The sequence below is a fragment of the Peromyscus californicus genome, unplaced genomic scaffold, assembly GCF_007827085.1.
Source record: "Peromyscus californicus insignis strain IS unplaced genomic scaffold, ASM782708v3 Scaffold_24__1_contigs__length_46423439, whole genome shotgun sequence".
NCBI classification, from domain to species: domain Eukaryota; kingdom Metazoa; phylum Chordata; class Mammalia; order Rodentia; family Cricetidae; genus Peromyscus; species Peromyscus californicus.
Window position 1 is genome coordinate 16,035,262 of NW_026294535.1, and position 23,898 is coordinate 16,059,159.

A 23,898-nucleotide genomic window follows, 5' to 3' on the forward strand; every position below is an offset into this window, starting at 1 on the left:
CCTGTTTTCCTCCTTAGATTCTTTTCTTCATTCTGCTTTTCCAAAGTGGCAAAATGAAATCATAATTCAAGGTTCCACTTGCGTCACAGTCATGGCAGTCACAAACACAAGAGGGCTGGAGATCCCTCATGCCCTCACTCCTATTGGCCCATCCACACTTCAACACCACTTCTGGGAAGAGCAATCCACATACCCACAAGCACATTCCCAGTGTACTTTTAAGAATATTCCAAAGTCTATTCCTGGAAAGGACATTAACCAGATCCAGATTAAACACATCATAATGTTACTTTTCCTTGGCTTCCAAAGGGATATGTTTTAACAATTGGGACATATAATAGCTGGATGATTCTACTAAAAGTCACATCTCTACCCACCTTCCTTCCTGGATATTAAAACACAAAAAATAAAATGTCAAATTCTCAAACGATGGTATGGATTATGAAATTTCATATGTATGTCCATAATTAGTATTTTTAAAAAGTATCAATAAGTACATTTGAAGTCATTGATCTAAAACAGCAAAATTTACTCTAAAATCGAAGTAAGCATACACACACACACACACACACACACACACACACACACACACACTCACACACAGGAGAAGAACCAATCCCACAAGAAAACATTGTAGTCAGAATCAGCTTTTCAAAGATGTCCACATTTTAATTCTCAGGTGTCGTGAACATGTTACATCCTCCACCAAGCAGGAATTAAGCTAGGTGGTGGGATAAGGATGACACGATTGACTCTAAAATTTGAGTTGATCCTGAATTATCTGGGTAAGCCCAATGCAATCACAGGACCCTTAAACAAAGAAGAGGTGGAAGGTGGAAGGCTTCTTGTCAAAGTGGCCAATGGAAGGAAGCCTCCCTGGCCACAGTGTGTGCCAGAGCTGAGGAATCAGGTTGGTAGCAGGAAGTTGAAAGAAATGGGTTTTCTCTCTTACTTTTAAATTAACTAAATTTAATTCATTTGTTTTACATCCAGACCTGAGTTTCCTTTTCCTCCCCTCCTCCCATTCCCTCCCCCCGGACCTTCATCCCTGCCCCACATCCTCTCCTCCTGTTTGTTCAGAGAGGGGCAGGCCTACCTTGGTATCATCGAAGCATGGTATATCAAGTTGTGGTAAGACAAGGCACCTCCCCTTGTATGAAGGCTGGGCAAGGCAATCCAGTATGAGGAATAGGTTCCCAAAAGCTTTAGAAATACATATTTGACAGAATTCTGTTTGACAGATATACTGACTTTTAACCCACCCACAGAAATTCATTTCGGATTTTTTTGGGGGGGGTCTTCAGAGCTAAAATATAGTAATTTTTTGTTTTTCACACTAATCAATCTGTGGCAGTTTGTTGCAGGAGTGGTAGGAGGCACAGGGGCTCTGCTGAAATCTTGTCCTCTTCCCTCACTATGCTCTAGGCATGCTATACTGGGTTCTTTACTGCGGTGCCACCGCTGAAGCGCAGATGTGATCATAAGCAAGAGAACAATGATGGGTATGTGATTGACGCAAGACCCAAGGCTGCAGACTCATGAGTTTCTGTAGACAGCCTCAGGAACCAGTCAACAAAGAAACTCAGAGGGTTAACAGAACAATGAAACAGACCCCCACAGCTAGGCCTTACCCAATTTTTGTCCGCTGGACATGTTAACTCAACATCATGATTCCCAAATTCCATCTTATAGAAGGAAATGCTGAAATTATTGAAACAGGTAGCTCTAAAATAATTTTACATCTTGAATGTGAGCTTAAACACAGGTGAAAAAAATGTCAATCAGCCTAAACTTCCTACCACCTACAGTTCAAGGAAGAAAGAGCATGTTAAAAAAATGAAAATAAAAGCTATTTAGAGTTTCTGGATAAACATCCAATGTTAGACAACATAAACAGGATAACTACTCTGGAATTCACTAGCTTCCAGGTTCCTGAGCACATAACTGAACAGTGGAAGTGTTCTAGAAAATCCTGATACTTTATAAATCTTTACCTAAACTTGTGTTATTTGTGGAGAGAATAGGTAAGTTTCCCAGCCCATGTGAGGACAGTCTGAATCTCCTACATTGTACTTACATATTTTTCATCAGAAAATAAATAATAAGGCAGATTCACTCTCTGTAAAGGAAAACTGAAAATAGAACACACTGTAAAGTGCTTATCAATTGTGTCTACAAGCACAAGAGACTTGAATCTCATGTTCTTAGGAAGTGATAATTTTAACAATGTAAAGCAGGGATGTCTGTCATATTCAGCCTAAGACTTTCAAACTTGGCATTATGGGATTTCATGCCACACATAAAGATAAAAATCAACCAACCAACAACCAACAAAGAAAAGAACATAATTTACATGCACCTCCCAATTATTTTAGTCACTTAGAACATTTGTTAAAAATGTAAATATCTTGGCTACTCACATTCAGCCTGAAACTTTAAAGGAAATTTCTGGATATCCACCTTTATAAAAGCACATTGCCTTTCCTCAAAATCTGAGATATTGCCAATCATAGCTAAAGAAATGAAAAACATTGTTTTTATGAAAAAATATATTTAAATAAGCAAACTGTTGCCAGGATTAGCACAATTTAGCCACAGAGCTTTCTCATTGGAAAGTTTAGAAGAAATTTTATGGACATCAAGGTAATTCCACTGTTGTACAAAGGAAAACATTAGGATTGGGTTGGAACATGAGAAGTTAGGGTACGTATGCACAACCATGTTCCACACAAGGCACAAGGGAGGCTTAGAAACATTAGTGTTTTCAATACTGAGATAATTATTGTAAAAACATCATTGTGGCTTATGAATAAGTCAACTATAACTTGTATTTTAAAACCCCAGAGCTATTTTCTGAAATTCCGCTCAGAAGTGTAGAGGCAACCACATAACTCTGGAAAAGCATATTATCTAAAGTATATTAATGAATACATTTTATAACACAAACATGCTCTTGCCAATACAGAAAGCAGGGTGTCTGGATTGATAGCTGCATATTCAGTTCTATTTATACTATTTACCCAAATTATTTACACTAAAATCATAAGAACTATCCAGTGCTGGGACAAACGAATCCATTTCTAGTGGAAACTATTTGATGACCAGTCAACATTATGTCATTTTTCAAACATGCTCTGTGGTTTGGGTGATGAAAACACATGGGAGAATTAGCCATGTCTTTAGAACTTGATACTTTTATGAGGATGTACCTATTAGACTCCTTGGAAAAAACATTCATTTGTAAGCAGATTTGAAAGTGTTTTAACTTAGACATTAATCATGCAGGGTTAGTCTCTTGGACGATGTTGGGTTCTGAACCATCATAGATGCCCTCTGAAGAAAAGTAGATTGATTTCTATATCCCAGTGCCTCCACAAATGTTCTATTTGTGTATCCAGCCATGAAAATAAGTCAGTTTCCCTTGGACCTTTATAGAGCTTCCTTCTGCCTGGGGTGGTCTGGACTTTTCTCTCAGGGCAAACTTCAGCTCACTTTTTCCCCAAAACCTTTTCCTTGTCTTCCTTACATTGTATAAAATCTCCTCCTGGGACAAAGGGGTGGAGCTGACCTGTTCTTTGTCTCAGAGGATGACTTCTTTCTCCTGGGAAAGATATGGTCATGTGGTAGCAAAACTGCATTTATTTGCACACGTTTCAGTTAAGCTTTGTGTTTCTCAGGTTAGAGAATTGCTCTAGGTGTTCACATATGGACTGATGAATGAATGATCAGCTTTTCATTCAAGAGACACATCAGAATTTTGAAAGATAACTGGAACTCATTGCATTAGTTACTTTTTCATCTGTGATGAAATACCTGAAGAAACCACTTGCATTCAGAAAGGCTTATGTTGACTCTTCCTTACTGAGACTTTCAACCCATCTTGGCAGGGAAAGTTAGGAAGAGTAACTCTGTCCATGGCAGTGGGAGGGAGACAGTGGATCCAGAGAGTAAAGCAAGAACCAGAAGTGAGTAGAAGCTCCAAAGGTCTGCCCCTAGTTTCTGAATTCTAACAGCTAGGCCCCACTTTCTAACTACCATCCTCCAAACAGTACCACATTCAAGGAGATTGATGTTCAGGACATGAGCCTGGGAGAATATTTCAGAGTGAAAACATAACATCCACAAATTGTGATGATTGTTACTTGAATGGCATGTTGGGAACGTAACACCTTTGTGTTTGGGAGACTTGATTAGGGTTGAATCTTCAGAAGGGTTTAATGTGCTTATTGCAGGGCTCTAGTCAGTTCTTAGGAGAGGGCTTTGTTGTAGACTGTGTTCACCTCATGTCCTTGGCCTCTTGCGCATGTTGCATCATTATATCAGCTTTGTTTTGACCTAGCCAAGGGAGTACTTACTGGAGACTAAGTAGTAAAGACTGCCGAAACTTAAACTTTTAGCTCCCAGGTCTTTAAGGAAACATGTTTTTTATCATAAAGTATATATCATCAGTTATTTTGTTACAGTAGTAGAAACCAAAGATACTTAGTGAGCATCATATCTTAACATCTTATTAAAGAATTGAATATTTACTCTCTTGACTGAGTGGCTGAGAACTATGCTTCACTTACAAATTTCCATAAAGTAAAACAATAGTAAGTTGAACCATGATAGAAAATTCCGAGTGTTCTCCTTAGTTGCTTCATTACTTTATTGCATACTGTTTACAACAATTCACAATTTCACTAGATATTTATTTTTAATATATAAATGTTAACATAATTATTAAGCATACATTTGTAAATTTCATTGAATTTTACTGTGGTTTAGCTTAAAATATACCACAATATGTTACAGTGTTCTCAGTACTTTTGCATATCAATTCATCTGATCCTATAATAAACATCCTCATGTTAGAGATCATTGGCCATATCAGGGAAAGGGGGTGAGATAGGAAGGGAAGAAGAAGAGAGAGAGAGAGAGAGAGAGAGAGAGAGAGAGAGAGAGAGAGAGAGAGAGAGAGACTGTGGAGTAATCCTCTTGTACACTGTAAAGATTTGTCACTCAAATTAGTTTAATAAAATGCTGATTGGCCAGTAGCCAGGCAGGAAGTATAGCCCAGGCTTCCAAACTAAGAATGTTGGGAAGATATAGGGCAGAGTCAAGAGTCGTCAGCCAGATTCAGAAGAAGCAAGATGAAAATGCCATACTGAGAAAAGATACCAAGCCACCAAGTCACGTGGCTAAACGTAGATAAGAATTATGGGTTATTCCAGTGTAAGAGCTGGTTAGTAATAAGTCTAAGCTACCGGTCAAACATTTATAAGGAATATTAAGTTTCTGAGTGGTTATTTGGGAGCTGGTGGGTAGGAGAGAAACCTCCAGTTACACACACACACACACACACACACACACACACACACACACACACAGAGAGAGAGAGAGACAGAGACAGAGACAGAGAGACAGAGAGACAGAGAATCCTTCAACTATAAGGGCAGAAGAGACAATGAAGACTCACTTCAGGGAATCTACTATCCCAGTACTCTGTGTCTTTCAAGCATGCTGAAGTGAGGTCCTTGGTAACAGCTGTACCTACTCTTTGTAACCCTTCCTGTAAGAAGGCCTCAGACATCCATCTGCATGCAGAACTCACAACTAAGCTTTGTCATCAGTCACTAAGTCCTTTACTTTTAAGCTGGATGCTAAACCTGGTTTTTGCTTTATATTTTGAGATAGTGTTTAATTAACTTCTCTAGGTTGACCTGGAACTTACTCTACAGTCCAGGTTGAATTTGAACTTGTGATCTTCAGCTTCCCTACTAGCTGAGTTAATCAGCCCTGTGTTGTCAGGCATCAGTTGTAATGTAGTTTTACACACACACACACACACACACACACACACACACACACAGAGAGAGAGAGAGGGGGGGGGGGTTAGAATAATGCATTTGGCAAATGCATTCTCAAAAAACAAGTATATCTTCCAAAATGAAAAATGACAGTTTTTGATAATTTTTGATTTTGTAACCCAAAATCAGAATTTTGGAAACACAGACATGTAATATTTAACTCCATTATTTGATTTGATTTCAGTTCTTTTCTTTCCATTTCATCTGTACTTGATATACTTTTGGTTTTGTGTTGAAAATAACAATACTCACCACTGCTTATTAAGTTTTCATGTTTATTTGGAAAATCCTGCTTGGATTTACCAAAGGGTAGCGCTGTGGGATGGTCCTTCTGCTGTGAATGTGTGTTGCTGTCATTGGTTAATAATAAAGCTGTTTGGCCTATGGCAAGGCAGGATAAGGTTAGGCAAGGGAATCAAACTGAGGACTGGGACGAAAGTAGAGTCAGGAAGATGTGAGCCAGCTGCCCCAGAATCAAGATACCAAAGGACCAGTAAAGCCAATGCCATGTGATAATACATAGATAGATAGAAATGGGTTAATTTAAATGTAAGTACTAGTTAGTAATAAGCCTGAGCCACCAGCCAAGCATTCTGTAATTAATATATATGACTCTGTGTGTTTATTTGGGACCAGAGAGTCAGGACAGAAAACTCCACCTCTTTTTCCTGGGTAGTAGTACATTTACTGTCAAGTAAATATCTGTATGGAGTGGTGTTTTCCTCATGTGCATCAGTCAATGTAAAGTGTCACAATGGCTTTGACATGGAGGCTGATAAAAGGACCCATCTTTCTTATAAAGGAATATCTGATAAAGGTTTACATCTTGTAACAGATTCCTTATGTACTCCACACTTCTAATGAAGTATTTTTCAATGCAAGTGTTTTCATAAAATGCTGTTCATATTAACAGGAAATGGATTCATTACTGCTATCTTAATGCATGATTTAGTCACGTCTGCATTTTCATTTTGCATGCCAGCATCTGACAAATGTACTCCTCATACATCTCTGTAGTTCTCAAACTGTCAATGACTTTTAAAGAATATAGTATGTCCTTTGGATAGGACTCCCAGTTTTTGAGAAGGATGGTTCAGACAGAGAACAATTAGTAAATGTGTTGAAGTAGAAATGGAGTTTTGTACAATGGAATCAGAATGGCTGAGTGCTAGGAGAGATAGGAAGGAAGGTGGCATCAGGGACTTCATCCCCAGTTAGATCCTTCCACTCTTACCACCCTAAAATTAAAGAATCATTAAGACAAATTAAGTTCCACATGTGAGAGTAGATTTGGAGTATCTATCTTTTCTGCCTGGATTATTGCAACTGGATTGCCCAGTTCTATCCATTTTGGTGAAAACTGAGAGATGCCATTCTCATTTATGGCTTAATATAATATTCAAGTATATATTTAAAACAATAGTAAGAATCCAGACACAATCCAGAAGGATTAAATCCTGGTGCTCCACAGTACAGTGGTGACTACATTTTCTCTCTCTCTCTCTCTCTCTCTCTCTCTCTCTCTCTCTCTCTCTCTCTCTCTCACACACACACACACACACACATACACACATAATTTAAAAAAAGTCTAGACTGTAGGAGATCAAGTGGTCAGCATAATAAAGAAATGATAAGGAGACCTGGCTGGTGGTGAGTGCTTTAATCAGAGTACTTCAGAGGCAGAGAAAGACAGATCTCTGCAATTTCACGGTTAGCTTGATCTACATGAGATGTTCTATCAGGGCATGTAATTCTGATAAAGTCATATGGTCACTGTGCACCATAGATATATGTTGAAGTATCCTATTGGATTCCATTTAACATGTGTAATTATTTTCTATTCAATCATAAGAAAAATTGATTTTTAAAGTGTGACAAGAGAGGAGATAAGAATCACTATGAATTCAAGACAACCTGGCCTACATAGCAAGTTCCAGGCAACTCAGAGATACCTAATGAGATCCTATCTCAAACAAACAGATAAACAAAACCTTCTCTTTTTGACAGCTTGTATATTTCTAGAGAAGGATTGGTTTCATCTGCTTTTCCACTGAAGTCTTCTAGAACTACCTTTTCAGTTCAACAGCGAGCAGGACCTCCCACCAGAACTTTTATGACAAAGGAGTGACCTGACTGTGTTCACCTTGGGACTTTTTTTTTTTTTTTTTTTTTTTTTTTTTTTTTTTTTTTTTTTTTTTTTTTTGTCACCTTGGGACTTTGAGTCCAGGCAAATGACATAGTTACCACCTTCCTCAGAATACTTGCTGGTCTCGGGGAATAGGGGACCTGGTGGTCAGGATGCAGAGTGGCCTTCAGTCTGTCAGTCTGTGTTCAGATTCAGCCCTCATCACTCACTGTCACACATCCTGTGAATCTCTCCTTTCCAAGAGTTCTGAAGGGCAGATGCTAACGTGCCTCTTGTGATGCTCAGGGGAACTAGCCCTTGGCCACCATTTTGACTGAAAATTCATCATACTTAGTCTTTCTGCTTATTTTCATCAGATATTAATACATTTTTAGTTTTGAGAATATGATCATAATACATTTTAAGAATTTGTGTGAAATCTAAGATAAACATAACAATTCTGAGAAAATGTGGTGTAGTGTGAACGCCTTATAAAAAATGATAGCAGGGGATAGAAGATGGCTTAGCCACTAAGAACACTGCTGTTTTTTTAGAGGACTGGACTTTTGTCCCTAACACCTACAGTTAACATGCTCAAAGTCACCTATATCTCCAGCTTCACACATTTAAAGTTCCATTCTGGCCTCCATGGGCATCCAAACACAGATGCATGTGCTAAACACAGCGACACACTCCCACTCATACATACATAAATGAAAATAAATCTTTAAAAAGTGATTTCCTCTTCATTGACCTAGGAAATATGCTCGTGAAATGTACATTTTATTTGCCCACAGTTTTATTAAAGTTTATTTTAGTTTTTATTCTGTATTATTTTGAGATCTATATATTCTAGATTGGGCTTCTGAAACTTTTTCATCTGAAAACATAGACAAGCACTTTCAGAAATACCTCAGATTCATTACATGTTTGATTTTGAACACATTTTTGGGTGTTACATGTTCAGAAATCTGTGACTGTTGCCACATTTTCACAACATTTGGCTTTCAGTCACAGGGTTGTAACCCAGAGTTTAAGAGCAGTGTGCTAGTTATCCTCTGTCAGATGAATACCTGGCATGTACTTTTCCTTATTCTGTGGACCTTCATTTCACTCTGTTAATTGCTTCCTTGGCTGTGTAGAAGCCTTTTAATTTATGCAAGTCCATTAGTCAATTCTGGGTATTACTTCCAGCACTATCGGAATCTACGAGAAAGTTATGATTTATGACTGTTTCTTAAAGTGTTGTCTGTCAAGAGCTGAACAGATATCAGAAAAATGACCTAATTCATGAGGGAGGTTTGCTCAGCCATATGATGTCATTTTCAGAAAAATGAACGGCATTGGAGATGATCATGCTAAGTGAAATAAGCCATCACCAGGAAGACAAGTATTACATTCTTTCATATAGGGAATTCAAATTTTTAAACATATAAGAATATACATATTTATGCAATGCATAAACAACATGAAAATAGAAGAAAGACTATTTTTAGAGAAGGTGGCCAGTGGGATTGGGGAAGGATGAGAGAAATTAATGGAGAATGAATATTAGCCAAAATCATTGTATATATGGATGAAATTATCACAATAAAACCCATAATCTCTACAATTAGTTAAATTTTAAAATGAAATCATTAAATTAATTATGCTCATATGAACAATTTTATTTAAAAGCATATGTTGACCATATTAGCTTTGCAGACCAAAATCAAATATGATTCATTTAAAATCTATTAGAAATAAAAATACATTCCTTGCTTTATAAAGAAGAGTCTTAAGGCATAAACAGATGATAGATAAAAGAAGATCCGAGATTCTAAAATTTGAAACACATACAGATAATGTTTACAGTTGTCAAATGTCTTATTGTAAAGTCATTTGCTTCTACTTGGTCTTTCTATTTGTCTTTTTCTAATAACTTGTTCATTTTCTTTAAACCTGACACCTCCCCACAATATTCTTATAATAATGATAATAGTACTAGTACTAGTACTAGTAATAATAATATTACATTTATAAACCTTTCAACTCTGTCAGCTTTACACGCAAGAGCAGAAACATCTTTTGTCTTTCAACAGTTGTAATGAGCATAAAGCATTTATTCTAGCATTTCCTAGACGAGTAAGGTAGTGATCGAGGAAATTAACTTTCCTTGGGTCTCCCTATTAAAATATGAAAAATATGATATGGACTCAGGTTTTTGTTTGTTTTTTTGTTTTTTGTTATATTGAGAAAGGGTCTCATGAGTCCTAAACTGGACTCAAATTCATTGTGTAGCTGAGGATTACCCTGAATTCCTGATCCTCCTGCCTCTACCTTCAGAGTGCAGGAATTAACGGTGTGTATCGTCACTCCTGGTGTAACATGTGGTGCTGGGAGTTGAACCCAGGGCTTTATGAATGACAGGCAAACTTTTACCAAGTAAGTGATGCAAGATATTTCCGAAAGAAATTATTTCTATTGTAGCAACATATGTTGAAGCATCTTGCTCTAAGAGTTTCCATAAGTATGAGAAAACGAACATTTTTGAATGAAAAAGACCCTACAGATACAGCTGATATAATTAAATAATCAGAGAATTAAGGGATTGAATACATTGCTCATTTATGTAAGTACACACAGAAAGTGACTTGGAAAGATCTATCAAGCCAGGCTTTTGGAGCAACCACAGTTTTGGGTCCCTTCCACCTTGAAAAAAAGCCAGGAGCATGCAGTGACAAAATGAAAGATTAGTGACTTGTGATATTTTTAGGATATATTTATGCTTTCTTAGTTGTCTTGTTTTTTGGCTTTAAGCTATAGAATATTATCTGCAAGTAGGATTTTGAGTGAGTTCCTGAGGGAAATCCATAAATGAGAAACAGGTCAGACATTGCTGAGTGGTTCCAGATCTGAGGAACATAAAAGAGATTCCTCAGCCTGAGAAATGAAATGTTCATGCTATCACTTGTATCAAAGTGTATGGGAAAACACTGTTCATAGCGGAGAAATGAATTTAACCTGAGGACAAGAGGCAAGCTGGTCCAAGTGAATCAAATATACAATCCAAGAGAGATGGATGAAAAAGATTCAATTCCTTTAAATTTGCTCATTTGCATTTTTCTGAGATCCTTTGCTCTGCTTGTGATTTATGAGTTCTTTACATGAGCACAATAGTTGGCTGAACAGATCACACTTAACTGCAGCCACACACGCAGAAGTCCAGAAGTTTATGGTAGAAACATTTCTCACACAAAATTGCCTCATGTGCAGCAGGCTCAATTCTTAGGGGATTTGATCCAGTTAAGTACATCTTTCTCTCTCCTCTCCCCTTCCATAGGGTAGGGTCTGTTCTGCCCACCTGCATTTCGTTAGAGAGCAGAGTGTTCACATGCTACACCACAAGAACCTACCATGACACAATCCATCCAGAGACTGGCGTGACTGGGCTGGTCCCCCCTCCCCTCCTCAGCTCTTGTATCACTGAGAGTCTGGCAGCCAGTTCCACCCTGACAGAGTTCACAGCATATATTAGTGGATCCTTGTTCTCGGTGTGTCTGTTTAAGGAATTAACGGAAGCAGTGTCGAGTAAGGTAAGTGCTGCTTTAACTATAGCCCAGGGGATGCTGACTCTTTGGGACAGTGTTTAGTTTTAACAGAAACAGAAAAAAAAATCTAGAGAAATTTTGCCAATTTGCTATTCAACGTCAGGTTTGAACATTTATTTTTACATTTTACTTAATAGGTTCTTCCATCATTTATGGATAATTTCACAGTGTGTGCCGGATTGATTGGCAAGGGGAATTTAAAATGTTCCAAGGTCACAGTGAGAAAATAGTTAAACTAGACATTCAAAAAGTACAGAAATTAAAATGCTAACCATTTTTGCTGATTAACTACATATGCTTACATTGTTGAAACCTAGTATTGAAGCAGAGAAAGGTCATTGCTACCAGCATCCAACAGATTTTGCTATAAAATATGTTGTTACAGGTTACAATAAAGATTCTGTGTTATAAAACATTAGCTGAATGACTAGATATTTGTATGGATTGCTTTTTCATGTTTTGCTAATTTTAAAGATTTGTGGTTTGGGATGTACACCTTAAGGAACATGTTTTTAAGAAATTCTGGGAAACATTTTTCTTTTTTGCAAAGAGCTTTACTTTTATGGCCACAGTTATTTAAAAAAACATGAGTGAAAGTACAGTGTGGACTTTCTTTCACAGTGGAGGCACTGTATGTTTACAAGCTCATTTTGAATTCAGAATGTTAGCTTTTACTTTGCCAAAACTTTGGAAGAAATTTTTGATACTATGCCTATTCAATTAAAAAAAGTCAAAACTTACAAATCAATAAAACATTATGCATCATTAATGTGTTAAAAAGTATGAGGAATTCTATTACTATGCCTGTGTTCCTAGTGCTTAGCTATGGGCAAATCCTGTCTACTACATTAAAGACTTCCATCAGAATCATGGGGGGGGGGCATAATTTATTAGCACTGTGACGATATTCCATGTTAGAATTTTAAGTGTTTCTTTTGTAAAATCTTCTTCAGTGTTTCATTTGATGAAGTCTGTTAGGATTCTAAGCTATATATTGAAAATACATGGTCTCCCAACTCCTGCTCACTCCAACCTACCTGATGCAAAAGCTTGTCTCATATTATTCACATAAAATATCACACAATGCCTTTGATTTGAGTGTGAATTCTCTTCACATCATCGCTCTCGAAGGAATATCGACTTTTCTGTAATGTGTTCTCTGAATGCCAACTCTTATATTCCAGCTTACTTTTATTCTGCTAGCTTTTCTCTGAAAGCTGAAACACTGTTGACCATCCTCTTAGAACCACGTTACATAAAAATAACTCCAAGGAAACATTTTGAATTGACACTCTCAACTTACTACCTTATACACAGTTCATTACGCCATCATTGCTATGGCTATTATTATTGTGGTTGCTGTTATTTGTGTCTCTCTCATTCTCTCTTCTCTCCTACTTCCACTTTGTAAAGACACTAAACTTTGGATTAGCAAATCCTATCACCTTACACTTTGTCTCAAAGAAGATATACTTTTAATGTTTTGAAAAGGGAAAAAAGAACTTAAGTTTTAAAAGTTGGAAACAGGCTATTTTTCTGTAGCTGGGACCCTTTTGGGTTTCGGTTTAAAAGCCAAGACTGTTTGACATTTTTCTGTTGGGTAAACATTTGTTCTTCTAAAATTAATTTACTAAATAGTAGCTTCGCAGTACCGTTTGGCAGTGGGTTTTAAAGCATGGAATGTTAAGCTGCAAATAATGTAAATATCCACCTAAAGAATCCACCACCCCCATTCCTCTGAATCCACAACAAGGCCCTTTGAAAGGAATGTGCTTATGGCCTCTTGGACTTCACAGGCAGCTAGAGCTGCTGCCTTCAGGAAAAAAACACACAGATTGCTCCTGTTCCCAGCTAGGATCTTTCTAATGAGGCGCTTTAATGATGTTGATGGCAGAGTGCACTGCGGAATTTACAGTGGTCTTCTAATTTTCATTTCTTCTGGTTTAGAGAAATGTCCTTAAGTAGGGTTCTGACATGGTTTTGAGATGGGAGCCACCTCCTAATTAAGGGAGGACCAGAAACAAGGGCTAAAGGGGTTATGTTAGCCATACCCAGAAGGGGGCGCATGTGTACGTACCTGAAACCTGCTTCCTCCTAAAGGTGTAAACACAACACACCCCGATCTTTATGCTTAAATATAAAAGTTTAAATGGCAGTGAAGACACTGCTTTAAGAGGCATTGAAAATGAAATAACAAAATGAACTTTGTTGATAAATTTAGCCTAAGTCAAACTTTTTCTTGGAGTTATATTATTTCATAATAATTTGTTTCCACTTTATTTAGGATTCATAGCATTTACTGAACATGAATCTATGTGCATTTGCTCTTCTCCTGGCGTTAGCCAGTGGTGCCAGTGGTCATTACTATGATTATGACGCCCCTCTCTTTATGTATGGGGAATTATCACCCAACTGTGCACCAGAATGCAACTGTCCCCACAACTACCCAACCGCCATGTACTGTGATGATCTGAAGCTGAAAAGTGTCCCCATGGTGCCCCCTGGCATCCAGTACCTTTACCTGAGGAACAACCAGATCGATCATATCGATGAAAAGGCTTTTGAGAACGTAACCGATCTGCAGTGGCTCATTCTAGACCACAACCTTCTAGAAAACTCCAAGATAAAAGGAAGAGTTTTCTCCAAGCTGAAACAGCTGAAGAAACTGCACATAAACTACAACAACCTGACTGAGTCGGTGGGGCCACTGCCAAAGTCCCTGCAGGACCTGCAGCTCACTAACAATAAAATCAGCAAGCTCGGCTCCTTCGAAGGGCTGGCCAACCTGACCTTCATTCACCTTCAATACAACCAGCTCAAAGAGGATGCTGTGTCCGCCGCTCTGAAAGGTCTGAAATCACTAGAGTACCTTGACTTGAGCTTCAATCAGATCTCCAAGATTCCTTCTGGCCTCCCAACATCTCTGCTCACTCTCTACCTAGACAATAATAAGATCACTAACATCCCCGAGGAGTATTTCAAGCGCTTTACTGGGCTGCAGTATCTGCGTTTATCTCACAATCAACTGGCTGATAGTGGAATACCTGGAAATTCGTTTAACATATCATCCCTTCTTGAACTGGATCTCTCCTATAATAAGCTTAAAAGCATACCAAATGTTAATGAAAATCTTGAAAACTATTACCTGGAGGTCAATGAACTCGAAAGTAAGTATAAAGCTGCCCCTGTGTTTGATTGCTGTATCAGGTGTGAAAATACTGAAGCGTCACAACATATTTAAGAATGAATTAAAAGAACAACAAAGTTCAAACATGGAACTCTAGCTCAGTCACACACTGAGTTCTTCCTAGCGGTAACTCAGGGTATCAAGACCAAGAGCAGTTAAAGTCATAGAGTCTTAGATTAAATTTTTCAGGATTTAATATTTGAGGGTAATTGACATGGCTTCTTTAGCTCTTCATATTTTTCTGTTCTTGCTTAGTTTGTTCCTGATGTAGATTTATGTGCTTCTTTTATTGTTTGGCAAGATTCGACTGTGGAAAGGAAAACAAAAGTTCAGAAGCGATATAGGAAGCACAGGCTCTCCAGCACCCTCTCAGTGTCTGACGCAGACCACACATCTATAGTCCCATCGTCCCCAACCTCTTGACAGTCAGTGTGTTAACATGGCCAACACCACCTCTCTTCCCTGGCATGGTGTATGTGATCTTCACAATATTTTCCTGAGGATTCAAAGGAAGATTAAGAGTGGAAAGATGTTGATGAAGATTTCAAATATCTATTTATTTAAAAATATCCTTATAGAGTCCTTCCCTTTTGTCCAGCCCTTCATTTACCCACAGTCATACCTTCTCTTCACATGCTGCCACATTTTATTTTTTTATTTATCTCTGTGATGGAGCTGGACTTGATACAGCTTCCATTCTCCTTGGCTTACTTCAGTTTAGACAGTATGGAATTAGACATGAAATTAAAATATTCCATCCCAACCTGACCACATAATAAGAGTTTGGGACAGGAATGTATTAGTTTGCTAATACATGAAAAATTCAGGTGGGAAATACCATTTCATATAGAAAACAATTATATACAAGTTGAACTTATACATCTATTTAAATTGAACTTGTTTATCTAATGAAAAGTTAACTTCTCTTGTGATGATAAACACATTGCTATCAGAAAAATTATATGGGACATTATGACTACATTGCAATCTTCCCATGATTTCCATAATGTAGCTCCTGGGTTGCATATTCTCATGAAGGAGACAGTGACTGATAACATGAGCACAATGCTCTCTGTTTCATTTTTAAAGCCACCAAAGCAAGGTTTGGAACTGTTTGACTGACTGTCCCATTATATACGGTTCAGGCTATCACATTTCTATTAGCACAATTGTTTATAAAGTTTACTATGTGACAATTCATGTTCTTTCATTTTTCTAAGTAATAATTACATTTACTAATTGCAATTATCTGAGTCTAAATCAGGTTCTTCACATTGAATACTACATTTACTGAGAAAAGTTGATGACATGTAAAGGCATGTTCTTCAGTACATATGGAAAACTGGTTCTCAAAATGCCTTGCATTCAAAACTCAAAAGTTTATTATATAAATGGTACAACAGTTTCATGTAACCTTATGCATATCCTCCCTTGTACATTAAATCATCTATAGATTAATTATGATGCTCAACAAAAAGAAGATGCTATTTGTTTAGCCATGTGCTATATGCTCAGGGCCAAAAGCAATTAAAACTTTTTGCATTACTTATATATGCAAATTTAAAAATATTTTGCCTGTGAGTCATCACATCTGAAAATGAGGAACATGGACCCCCCCCCCAAAAAAATACAGTGTTGCAATATATAACCACAAACTATTATCCCTATTTCAGTCATGTGACTAAGAGTTAGATTAAATCAGTCTTATCTTCTTCATGTTAAGTGATTTGAGAATGAGCAATAGGTTAAAAAGAAGATATCAGTGATTGTTGAGGGTATTATGTGTGTTATGCTGTGAGGTGCTTTGAACAATTCAATAATATTAATGCAGCTCACTGAAAGCAATACATTATACCGGACCGAGGGGGCAGCAGAGAGTCCCAAGTTCCCAAGCTATGTAGCAGAGATAGCATCCAAACACAGGCCTAAAGTCATCTTCTTTCATTGGATTGTACTTTCTCAGAGATGAGTATTGTAGAAAGAAAGACCATGGAGTTACACTGAAATGTATTGTAAATAAGCACCATAAAAGAATGGAGTTCTTCTATGGAGAGTGTTTGAGTTTTCCTTGTCATTGCTAACTAGACTTTGAGCATGAAAGAAAACTAAGGGCCAGACAAGGTCAGGTTCCAATTAACCAGGGTAAACATGGGTAGTTCTAGTAAAGCTCTTGGTTTCTATTAAAATACTAGATGAGTTTTGGTTCATGATAGCTTCTCAACCACCAAGCAACAATGGCTACACGTTCTGTGATTTGGTTTGTGCCTTGGAGTTTTGATTCTCAGCCATCGTGTATGGTTGATGGAAAATTCTTTAGTGATCATGTAGTCAAATCTATCATTTTCAGCTGGAAATACCAAGGATGTGAGTTTTTCATTGATGTGGTTATTCATACAATTCATAGTTCTTCAGGTCAGACTGAACATTTTAAGACAGTTCTTACTAATTCATATTAGTTGAATGCATTTCTAAGCCTTATTATCAAAGTTAAATAAATAAATTCTATTTTTGGAGAAGTTTCCTTGAGCCTCCTGATTTATCCTTATTAGTGCTTATTAAATATTGCTGTGCCACTTTAGTAGCCTGAGATATAAGCTCAGTGGTCTTCATTTCACAAATACATAGTAAAGATGGCTTTCTACATGGGATATCCTATCTAATAACAAATCAGTCAGAGGGTAATTTTCTTTAAATATAATTTCAAGATCATACAATGAAATATGATTGATCTTTTTTATTCTTTCATCCACAGAGTTTGAAGTCAAGAGTTTCTGTAAGATCCTGGGACCACTATCTTACTCCAAGATCAAGCATTTGCGCTTAGATGGCAATCCCCTCACCCAAAGCAGTTTACCCCATGATATGTATGAGTGTCTACGTGTAGCAAATGAAATCACTGTTAATTAACATCTTCTAATCACTGTTAATTAACAATACATGGAAGTATGTTCTGGAGCAATACTTCATGGTTAGGTATTTTGGGGATGTGTGTAAAGTTTTCACAATATTCTTTTGTTGTTGTTGCTATTACTTCATGGATTTTAATTAATGAAGGAAATGTTTTGTGAACATTTACCACTTTTTAATAAAAGATGAAAAGCAGGCCTATTTCATCGTGAGGACAGACACACAAATACATTAAACCTAGTTCTTTATTTGTAAGTTTAGTGTTTTCTAAATCTCTATGTTCTAATGGTACGAAGCCTCTTTACTGATTGTATGGAAATCAGTCAAGTTTTTATGGTCCCTACAATTTAATTTAATGACCTCAAAAACAGGAAATAAATGTGCATAGATGTTTATCCTAATACAAATATGTTCAAATCTTGATATGTTCAAATTTGTTTTGCTGAAATATAGATTCTGTATTGTGAGACCAGTAATTTTGCAGTGTACAAAAAAATTATGAAGCTACATCCACTAAAGAAATGTATTTAGTACTAAACATTTGCATAGTTACTTAATGAAACTTTTCTTGAATCATTTTTCTCTGTCATGTGTATGTTTCTTTTTGATTATTTGCATGTTACAATTAACAAGCTAATAGCAAAATAAAACATTGCAAATGGCATCATGGTGTTAATTCTTGTGAAAATCATATCTCTTATAAAATACATAAAGGGATCCAGTCACATTCTAAGACAGCAGTAGTCTGTAATATCTTACTTGTGTGATCAATGAATTTCCCACACTTTGGTTGATTCTAGCATCCTCATGCAATGAATTACTAAACCAATTTATTAAAACGCAGTTAGAACTTATATCTTCTTGGATATTGTTGATATTTCCATTTTTTTCTCAAGTATGTACATTGCAACCCCACTGAAGGAGGTGTGGAGAATCTTAGTAGTCACTGCTGAATTCTTAAATGAGAAGGGTGAGACACAAATGACCAATAAACTTAAAATAGTCTGGAAAAAATATTCTAAAATGGAAGTTATTATGTCCTTAATCCATTGTATTTGAAATATAGGTATTGATTTTATACATCAATGATAACAGATTTCAGTGTTGCGTAGTATGGAATTCCATGGTTGTTCACATCAGCAAATAGTAGTAAATGTCATTAAAGAAAGTAACCTCTTCTGCCCAGTAAATACTAAGGTTTTTGTTGCTGTTGTTGTTTTCTTTCTTTGCATTCAGAATCTTTACCATTATTTTAATATAATTAGATATTTTTATTCTTAGGGAATTCTGTACCATGTATCTCGATTATATTCACTCTCAGACCCTCATGTCCTCCCAGGAACATCCAGCTCACATTCACATACTTCATGAAATATGTGGATTTGAGGTTTTTTTTCTTTTCTTTTTTTTTTTTAAATTGAAAATAGATTTTTTTCATTCAGTATATTCTGATCATGGTTTCCCCTCCCTCATCTCCTCCCAAATTCTCCTTACCTCCTCACACATCAAACTCCATACCTTATCTCCCTCCCCGACTCTCTGTAGAAAACAAATGAGTAAATTAAAAATAATCAAGCTGTAAAAAAAAAAAAAAAACAAACCAACAACAACAACAAAACAAAGTGAAGGTACAAGAAGCAAATACACAAATAGACACACATACACAGAAAACCCATAAAAACACAAAATCAGAAACAGTAACAGATAAGCAAAAGACCAGTAAGGTAAAAAATGCCCAAAGACTTATGAGACCAAAACAAATCTCGAAAAATAACATTGAGTCTGTTTTGTGTTGACCATCTCTGGCTAGATATTGGACCAGCCCTTAGCTGTGATTTGTAGACTCAATGAGATGCCATTGGAGAAAACTATTTTTTCCCTTTATGAATGGTTGTCAATCAGAGATAGTTTCTTGGTTAGGGATGGGCGATCATGCTTACTTTTCCTTCTCAATGTAAAGCTTGTTTAATAACAAATGTTATGTAGTCAAAACTACACTCATCCAGTACCCACTGAGTATGCACCCCCCAAGAAGAAAGTATATCTTCAAAGCATGGTATTTTCAAAGAACAAATTTAATGAACTTATTCTTTCTTTAAATGTCCTGTAACTGAAGACCTGTCTAATGAGTCTGGACCCACTGAGATTGGAATGCGAAGAATATTGCATCAGATGACCGTGTACCTGTTGGTCTCATGTCTTTTCTTTGTAGAGTCAAGTTTCTTGAATTGGGATTGTTCAACTCCTTTCTTGATATAAACTTAAAAGTACTTTTCCTAAACAAATCTATTTTGTAGAAGAAACAAAATTAAAATTTCTTGCTTTCCCCATGAAATTCACTACTGTTCTTAGACACCTGTTCTCAAGTAGATAGAAGAAAATGTGTCATAAGTTCTCTATTAATATATGGCCCTAGATGAGCTTTGTCCTTATGGAGCTTAGGGGCACTATCTTGAATGGAAGTGTGGCTGTTTTTCAAAGTCTTATATCTACCTCTATCCAAAGTACAATATTATTCTTAAATCTAAAATATAAGCCAGTGACTTAAAACAGCAATCCTCTTTGGAGTTGGGTTGAATTGACAAAGACAAAATTAAAGTACAGGAAAATATTTCCTGTAGAAGGATCTGTCGGAGTTAATTGATCATGGTCTGGATGTCATCTTCTCAGTGCAGAGATGGACAGAAACTCTAGTAGTCTTCTCTATTTCATGGCCCAGTTTTAGGCAGATAGACAGGATGGAAAAGCCAGACACTGACAAATATATTCTTTCTTTATGGTCCCAGATAAGATAGGGTTTTTCGAAATGTCTGATGTCTACCAGCGCAAAGGCCCCAGATACAGAGACCCAGCAGAGTGCACAGTAGAATGTTCAGCATTTCATAACAGCCTCTCTTGGATTAATATTTTCATCATAATGACTCAGTGTGGCGCCATTAACACTAGCTAAGCTAGTGAAGTTTCAAACAGTAAAAGACAGACATTGTCCTTTTCCTAGAGAAATATGACAGAAAGAAACCTGCTGTTCACAACATCCACCAAGAGATTCAAAATCCTTTGCATATTCACACAGAGTAAACTTCCAATTTTGTAAGAAACTGCCACTGACCTAAGATGCTTAGCCACTTCTAGGCAGCTTTTCTCTTTCAGAATGGCACAGTTTGGACTCCAGGCAAATGGATGGAACTAGAAAAAAAAAATCAACCCAGACCCAGAAAGACAAACATGGTATGTACTCAATCATAAGTGGATATTAGATGTAAAGCAAAGGATAACCAGACTATAATCCACAGCTCTAGAGAAGCTAGGTAACAAGAAGGACCCTAGGAGGGACATGCATAAATTGCCTTGGGAGGGGAAAATAGATACGATCGATCTCCTGGGTAAACTGGGGAGCATGGGGTTGGGGAGGGTAGGAGAAGGGGAGAGGACAGGAGTTGAGAACGGGGCGGGGGGGCAGGCACTAGATGGTTCAGTAGGGAGAGGGACAGAGAGGGAGAGCAATGAAAGAGGTATCTTGATAGAAGGAGACTTTACAGGGTTAGGGAGAAACCTGGTGCTAGGATAGTTTCCATGAATTCATAAGGATGACCCCAGTTAAGACTCCTAACAATAGTGGAGAGGGTGCCTGAACTGGCCTTCCGCTGTAAAAAAAGATGGCTTCAGATTCATTTTGATTGAATTTTCAACAAGGGAAATGGATCAAAACAGGATGAATTTATAGGAGAGTCCCTCAGCTGACTCAAAAAATGGTTTTGATTTCATCTCTTTTGGAATAAATTTTCCCATGAATGGAGCAAATCTCTGAAGCATAATGATTTTTCTTTCCCTAAGTTGGATTTACTTAAACTCTTAACTGTGGTCCCTTAATTAAATGGAAAGCAGAAGAATGAGCAAAGCCCCTCTTTGTTCTCAAAATGTCCATTTGAAAATTAGTCTTTTATAGTGCTAGGGACTATAATATTCTCTAGTTTTGAGGTTTGAGACAATCCCCAGTGCTCTATTAAGTATAAGAAGATACATGAGTAACAAACCACTAAATGAACCAGAGGAATGCTGATTCCTTAAGTTATAAGTTCTTTTGCTGGTAATAGCTAGGTTTTCAGAAATACTGGAGCGTTTAAAAAATTGGGTTTACAAAGGACTGAATTTCTTTGCTTATGGTCTTTTAAGTTTGGGGTTCAGTATTCCCACAGCTATGATTTTGTCATAATGATGGCCTTAGATTTTTCTTTGGTTAGATGCACCCACCATAGATGCTTAGCATTTATTCACAGTAAGAAAAATAGTCTTGATATTTAAAGGACCCAAAGTCAACTTTAATGCTAAAACTTAGAATATATAAAAAGTAAGAATGGCCGGGCGGTGGTGGCGCACGCCTTTAATCCCAGCACTCGGGAGGCAGAGCCAGGTGGATCTCTGTGAGTTCGAGGCCAGCTGGGCTACCAAGTGAGTTCCAGGAAAGGCGCAAAGCTACACAGAGAAACCCTGTCTCGAAAAACCAAAAAAAAAAAAAAAAAAAAAAGTAAGAATGACACTAACTTAGACATGTGGAAAATATATAATATGAATAGGAATATATTTTAAAGATATCCAATGAATTATATTAATTAATTTACTAACGTATACATTCAATAGATTTTTCAATAAGAACTATGAGGTGGAAACAAAATGTGTGAGAAAAAAGCTGAAGTTTAGGTAATATGAGTAGATGAGTTCTTATGCATATTAATCTCGCTATATAATCTAACCCCTGTGTGCCAAGGCCTCACTCAGATTTTATTAGCCCAAATATTGACAAAATTGAACAAATCTGTTCATGCCTTGTGTCTTTAAAATATATCTGGTATTCTGTGTACTAGGAAAGTACTAAGTACCTCACAATTTGAAGACTTCTGTGAGTCCCAAATGCTGTGGGCTGTATTTGGGTAATCCATCATGTATTTCCACAGATGTCACTTTCTTTCAAAACTTTCTCATATTTCATCCAGATGAGGGAAGCTTTGACTCACTTCAGTGTCCATACAAATGTATGGCCGTGGCAGGCTTCTTGCTAACTGTTCTTACAGCTTAAATTAATCCATATCCATTAATCTATACCTTGCCACATGACTCGTGGCTTACCAGCATCTTCACATGCTGTTTCTCATCATGGCGGCTGGCAGTGTCTCTCTGACTCAGCCTTCCACTTCCCAGCTTTATTCTCCTCCTTGTCCTGCCTATACTTCCTGCCTAGCCAATGACCAATCAGTGTTTTATTTATTGACCAATCAGTAACACATTTGACATACAGAACATCCCACAGCACTCCCCCCCCCTTTTTTTTTTTTTTCCAAAAAGGAAGGTTTTAACCTTAACAAAGTAAAATTACATATAATTTGGGAATTTGGACGTAGCTTCTCTTACTACTTCCTGCTGGAGGGGGGTGCTGTATCTTATGGGGACACAAAGAAAATTTTAGAATTATGGAATAGTCCATGAGGCTGTATTGTCTGAGCCAGTTGCCTTCAAACCATTCTGGATGTTGGATCATCTGGGCCATGGTGTCATCGGAGACCTTTCAGGGGGTCTTGTCTGGTCAAACCTGATGTATCTTAATCTGGAACAAATCCATAGCCTCTGGCTTTCTGTGGGAACAAAAGCAGAGTCTCCTTTCCAAAGCAACATATCCTTATATTCAAATTTTGAAGTCAGGTTTAACTCAACATCTTTTACGATCAAATGTTTTTCTGCAGTTAAAAATCCCAAAGACAACACAATCCAGATTCTCTGTGTAATATTCATCTTTACGTGGCTTATTTTCTATATTAATTTTACTGTCTCTTTAAAGACTTTATTTTTTTAAACAATGGATTTGTTTCTATAACTGTATATATCAACTTTTTTGTCTCTTTCAAGCCTACATATATTTTACACACATTGTAAACTATTACATCTGAATCTGTCTTATTGTGAATCTATTGCTTTAAACTGCAGCAGCTGTGGCTGCTGGCTCCACCCACCTCAGCTTCCCATCATGGCTACGTTTACCACCAGCTCTGGGAGCTATCATGGGTCTATGCTTTTATCCAAGCAGCGTGTAGCCCAGAAACCTCTTTTTTTGTTTTGTACTAGCAAAGACTAAATCCACCACGCAGCTTAATGTGCCACTTGTATAGGCCTCATTCCCGCCATACTGCAGGTCGAGCACACACGCTAGGAACCCACCAGTAGCTCAAACAGGCAACTGCCGCTAATTTG

At 37.2% G+C, this 23,898-nt stretch overlaps 1 protein-coding gene across 1 annotated transcript; it reads left to right on the top strand.

Annotated features, from left to right (window-relative positions):
• Positions 1 to 11,132: 11,132 nt before the first annotated feature.
• On the top strand, positions 11,133 to 18,322 carry Lum (lumican). The gene is made up of 3 exons (XM_052753191.1): positions 11,133 to 11,549; positions 13,849 to 14,731; positions 17,504 to 18,322. The coding sequence occupies exons 2-3, from the start codon at positions 13,870 to 13,872 to the stop codon at positions 17,656 to 17,658; spliced, it is 1,017 nt and encodes a 338-aa protein (XP_052609151.1). The 5' UTR covers positions 11,133 to 11,549; positions 13,849 to 13,869; the 3' UTR covers positions 17,659 to 18,322.
• The last annotated feature ends 5,576 nt before the right edge of the window (positions 18,323 to 23,898 follow it).